This window comes from Dipodomys ordii, unplaced genomic scaffold, assembly GCF_000151885.1.
Source record: "Dipodomys ordii isolate 6190 unplaced genomic scaffold, Dord_2.0 Scaffold7, whole genome shotgun sequence".
In the NCBI taxonomy this organism is placed as follows: Eukaryota; Metazoa; Chordata; class Mammalia; order Rodentia; family Heteromyidae; genus Dipodomys; species Dipodomys ordii.
Genome location: NW_012267223.1, coordinates 938,435 through 944,241, shown reverse-complemented (window position 1 = coordinate 944,241; position 5,807 = coordinate 938,435). Strand labels below are relative to the sequence as shown.

The window sequence follows — 5,807 nt, the reverse complement described above, 5'->3', positions numbered from 1 at the left end:
TGTGTGTGTGTCCAGGTCCCGCGGATGCCTGGGTGCTGACTGGCGTGTGCTGATGGGCGTGTATGTGTGTGCGTGTGTGTGTGTCCAGGTCCCGCGGACGCCTGGGTGCTGACGGGCGTGTGTGTGTGCGTGTGTGTGTGTGTGTGTCCAGGTCCCGCGGACGCCTGGGTGCTGACGGGCGTGTGTGTGCGTGCGTGTGTGTGTGTCCAGGTCCCGCGGACGCCTGGGTGCTGACGGGCGTGTGTGTGTGCGTGCGTGTGTGTGTGTCCAGGTCCCGCGGATGCCTGGGTGCTGACTGGCGTGTGCTGATGGGCGTGTATGTGTGTGCGTGTGTGTGTGTCCAGGTCCCGCAGACGCCTGGGTGCTGACTGGCGTGGGTGTGGGTGTGGGTGTGGGTGTCCAGGCTTAGTCCAGCCCTCCCGGCGCCGGGGCGCACGCTGGTCATCCCAGCTGCTCAGGAGGCTGAGATCTGAGGATCGCGGTTCAAAGCCAGCCCGGGCAGGAAAGTCCGTGAGGCTCTCAGTGAACCACCAAAAGGCCAGAGTGGAGCTGTGGCTCAAGCGGTAGAGCGTCAGCCTTGTGCACAAAAGCCCTGGGACCGTGCCCAGGCTTGAGTTCAAGCACACACCACACACACGTGGACACACACACACACACAATTTGTACGTACTGCCACGGGAAGAGTAAAGGTAAAGCACTGGCTATGGTGTGATTTCTAATTTCAAGCAGAGGCAGTGACTGGAAGGACCAGAATGAATCCGAGTGTACCTTCCATTTCTGGCTGTGACACGTGGTTGCCTTGGAAGGCGAGGGAAATCACAAGGTTTCCATTGTCTGTGAAGCACATTAGTTTGATTTTTTAAAGAAAACATATATGCATATATAGTATATACATTTCGTTTTATTGTAACAAAGCATCTTGTACACTTTGTAATTTTTTTTTGTTGGTCATGGGTCTTGAACTCTGGGCCTGGGCGCTGTCCCTCAGCTCTTCAGCTCAAGGCTAGCATTCTACCATTTGAGTCACAGCACCACTTCAGGCTTTTTCTGCTTATGTGGTGCTGAGAAATGGAATCCAGGGCCTCAGGCATGCAAGGCAAGCGCTCTACCACTGAGCCACCTTCTCTTGTACACTTTTAATGCTTAAAACTAAGCATCATTTTTCCTTTCCAATCAAAATAAAATTTAAAAATATATGAACAAAATTAAATAGAGAATATCAGTTCTGAATAAGATCCTACAAGACCTGCTGATTCCGCCACAAAGTGACAGGGCTCAAGTCATCATGAGGAGAGAATTTTTTTTATTCGTTTATTTTGCCAGTTCTGATGCTTGAATTCTGGAGTTGGGCTCTGTTCCTGAGCTCCCAGACTTTCCTACCCAGGCTGGCTTCAAACTATGATCCTCAGATCTCAACCTCCTGAAGTAGCTAGGATTACAGGTGTGAGACACCGGCACCCAACAGAGAATTTTATTTAATAAGTATTGTCTTAAACTGCAGGGATATCTGTTGAACATCACAATTAAACATGCCAAAGGAGAAGCCGTATCTTAGTTGGTATCTTTGTGTTTTTCTTCTTGTTGTTGTTGGTTGTGGGGCTTGAACTCCGGGCCTGGGTGCTGGCCCTCAGCTGTTCAGCTCAAGGCTAGCTCTTTACCACTTGAGCCACAGCGCCACTCTGACTTTTTCTACTTATGTGGTGCTGAGGAATCAAACCCAGGGCCTCATGGATGCAAGGCAAGCACTCTACCACTGAGCCACCTTCCCATCCCCTTAGTTAATATCTTTAATAGACCAAAAAAGTTTTTTCTTGTGCTGGTAGTGAGGCTTGAACTCAGGGCATGTCCCTTATCTTTTCCCACTCAAGGCTGATGCTCTACCACTTGAACCACTGCTTCTCTTCTAGCTTTTTAGTTAATTGGAGATAAGTCTCATAGACTTTTCTGCCTGGGCTAGCTTCTCATTTCAATCCTCAGATCTCATCCTCCTGATTAGCTAGGATCATAGGCTCAAACCACAGGCCCCTTGGGAACCAAAACAATCACTTAAGGGTTTATGTCAAGGTCTTTTTTGCTGTCTAATGTCTGTTTCCCAAGGATGTGGATACAGAGCCATTTTGGATACAGAGCCATTTTCATACAAATCTTTGGTGTAATCACAAAGGTTCCAATTAGTGTCCTAAAGTGCTATATTTAATTAAAAATTAAGAAAATATGATTGTCTAATTAGATACTGGCGAACCAAAACAATCAAAATAAGAGGTTCTTATCTTCAATAAACTACTCCGAGAAAGCCAGAAGTAGTGTTGTGGCTCAAATGGTAGAGCACTTAGCCTTGAGCACAGGCACCAGGCCCTGAGTTCAAGCCCAGAATTAAAGAAGAACAGATCGTCTTGATGCCGTGGCTGAGAAGCGAAGGAAGCCGGGAGCTCGTCCCTGCTGTGGATCGTCTCTGCTCCCGTCCAGACGGGCCGGGTATAGCACAGGAGACCTCCTCTTGTTGCATTTTACTGTTTCCACCACTGGGTTTTTCATTCATGGTTGGAGCAAACTTAGGGCACTTTGGGCCCCCTGACAGGCAGGTTGTAGTGGGTGACAGGAGGAAGTCTTGGCTGGCAGCTGAGCGGAGGCAGAGAGGGCACGGTGTGGGGGAGGGGAAGACCCGGGGGCACCAGCACCCACTGCACAGCTTTCTCTGAAAACAGGTCTCCCCTGGAAGGCAGATCGACTCCTGAGGAAGAAGAGGAGGATGTGGTAAGATACCCACTTGGGGAGCTGTGGTGGTTCGGGTTTGGTAGGAGGCAGGCAGAGCTAGGACTCGGGTCAGAGGGGCGATCACCCTTTTGCCTTGCATTGAGACAGACTCACTTCAGATACCGAGAAACCAAGGTCCCCGCTGCCTGGCGTCAGGAGCGGCCGGGTGTCCCGCTCGTAGAGCACCCTGAGTTCTCCAGAACACAGTGCTAAAACAAAGCGTGCAACAGGACTGTGGAAAACAGAGTCTAGATAAGGCCCGCCACCACGTCTCAGTGAGGGGGGAGGGGTCATGGGTCCTTTGTCACGTGTCCTGGGTTTCCTGGCCACCCATTCCAGGCGCCAGCGGCGGGGAAGAGCAGCGCAGCTGAAGACCCTGCAGGTGCTTCTGAGTGGCCCGAAGGGGAAGCGGAAGACCAAGACCTGAGAGAAGACGCAGGAGGGACCAGAGGCGGGATGGAAGAGGAGACGGAAGTGGAACTGGAAGGCGAGATGGAAGGAGAGATGGAAGGAGAGATGGAAGGAGAGATCGAAGGAGAGATCGAAGGGGAGATCGAAGGGGAGATCGAAGGAGAGATGGAAGGGGAGACTGAAGGGGAGATCGAAGGAGAGATCGAAGGGGAGATCGAAGGAGAGACTGAAGGGGAGACTGAAGAGAGAACTGAAGGCGAAACGGAAGGAGAGATGGAAGGGGAGATGATCGAAGGAGAGATGGGGGGAGAGATGGAATTCTTGGGGGCAGAGGAGGACAAACAGGTATTTTATGGCTATATGGAAGAAGAGCCAGCCAGATATTCTGAGCCGCCCTACCCAGAATTCATTTCCGAGGAAATGTCTGGAAAAGTGAGACCCGAATCCCTTCCTGACATTTCCCAAGAGCTGGAGCTCTCACCAGAGCTCATGAGCCCACTGGAATCGAGAGGGGCTGAGTTCGAGGGGTCCAGCGAGATGGTCGACCCTTTGAGTACAGTAAGCAGTGGGGTGAGTAGACCTGAGCCGGCCCTGTGCCCCATGCCGGTGCCCGTGCCCCAGGCTCTTCAGCCCGTTCACACAGGTGCACTCACTCCCTGTCGTGATTCCTCAGCACACTTGGTCTCACTGCCCCCGCTCCCGACCCCAGGCCGTCCGCTGAGCACCCAGGTTCCAGTGTCTAGAGCAGCATTCCATGAGGAAGCCACACGGGGCGGCGGGGGGGGGGGGGTAACACGTGCACTTTGAGACACTTGAAATGTAGGTGGAGAGAAGGGGGAACAGAAATGTTTGTTTCTAGTCTTCAGTGGGACTGGAAGTTGAACTCGGAGCCTCACACTTGCTTTGCAGACACTTTGCTTACTTGAACACTAAGCACTTTTTTGCTTTAGTTACTTATGAGTTAGGATCTGACTCTGTGTGTGTATGTGTGTTGGTCGCGGGGCTTGAACCCTGGGCCTGAGCGCTGTCCCTCAGCTCTCCAGCTCATGGCGAGTGCTCTACCACTTGAGCCACAGCGCCGCTTCCGGTTTTCTGGTGGTTCTTTGGGGATAAGAGTCTCATGGACTTTCCTGCCAGGGCTGGCTGTCAACTATGATCCTCAGATCTCAGCCTCCTGAGTAGCTAGGATGATGGGCATGAGCCACCAGCGCCCAGCAGACTTTTTTTTTAATGCTGGGAGTGGCCTGGACCACCATCATCCTATTTTTTCTTCCTGTTTTTCCAGGTATCTGGGATGACAGGTTCTTGCCACCACGCACAGTTATTGGCTGAGACAGGATCTCTAACTTTTTTGCATGAGTTGGCTTTGAACTTTGATCCTCCTGATCACCAACCACTCTTCCTCCCACCCTCTCCCCCCCAGTAGTAGGATTACTGGTATGAGCCACCAGCACCTGGCTTCAAAGTTGCCCTTTACCTTTTTCTATTACATAAAGATGATCTGGGGAAAGTACTTTCTATCTTGCTTATTTACAAAGATGAATTGGGAGGGGTTCTGGAGTTTGAATCCAGGGCTTGGGTCTGGAGGCGTGGCTCTATTCATAGAGTACTAGCCGATGAGCAAAATCATCAAGTACTGAGTTTGAGTCCTGGTCTTGGACAAAAGAAAAGAACCCAAGGCTTTTCCCTTGTTAGCCAGGTGGTCTACCACCCGTGCCGCTCCCACAACCTTTTTTGCTTAAGTTTGTGTGCTTTAGTTGTATTTTAAATAGGCGCTCACATGTTTGCCCCAGGCCAGCCTGGACCGAGGAGACTCCTACCTCTGAGTTCCCGGTAGCTGGAGCCACAGCACTGCCTGCCCCTGCAGCCCTGATGTGGCCAGTGGGTTTTGTGGCCTTTTGACCCCACCCACCTTCATTTCTGTGTCTCCCACAGATGTTGTCCCTTCTCCTTTCCCACACTACCCTCTTTAGGAAAATTTTACAAGTGCCACTTCCAGCCTTTTCTGTGTCTGTGGTACTGAGGAATGGAACCCAGGGCTTCATGCATGCTAGACAAGCACTCTACCACTAAGACACATTCCCAGCCAGTGTTTTATTGTTACAATAAAGATGATATGCAAGCCAGATACCAGTGGCTCATACCTGTTATCCTAACTAGTCAAGAGACTAAGATGTGAGGATCAAAGTTCAAAGCCAGCCTGGGCAGGAAGCCCATAAGACTCTTATCTCCAATTAATCACAGGAAAAGCCAGAAGTGGCATTGTGGCTCAAGTGGTAGAGTGCTCATCTAGAGCAAAAGGAGCTCAGGGACAGTGCCCAGGCCCTGAGTTCAAGCCCCAGGCCTGGCAAAAAATAAATCAATCTATGGAGGATTACAGTTACGTAAGTCAGGTAATGAGTACATTTCATTTTGGACAGTGGCCCTCCTTCCCTCACACTTCTGGCTTTTTAGTGGTTCATTGGAGATAAGAGTGTTAGGGACTTTCTGCCTGGGCTGCTTCTTTGATCAGATCTCAGCCTCCCAAGTCTCTAGGATCAAAGGCATGAGCCACCAGAGCCGGCATAGGTTCTAGCTCTTAAAAGTTCTGCCACACTCAAGTGGTAGAATGCTAGCCTTGAGCTGAAGAGCTGAGGGACAGC

At 51.0% G+C, this 5,807-nt stretch overlaps 1 protein-coding gene across 1 annotated transcript in view; it reads left to right on the top strand.

Moving 5' to 3' along the window:
* Window positions 1–3,210: 3,210 nt before the first annotated feature.
* The window catches only part of Ccdc40 (coiled-coil domain containing 40), a 65,428-nt gene continuing 62,831 nt past the window's right edge, over window positions 3,211–5,807 (top strand). Inside the window, exon 1 of the mRNA XM_013036300.1 lies at window positions 3,211–3,735. Coding sequence (XP_012891754.1) covers window positions 3,211–3,735 — 525 coding nt within the window. The remainder of the gene's footprint in view (window positions 3,736–5,807) is intronic.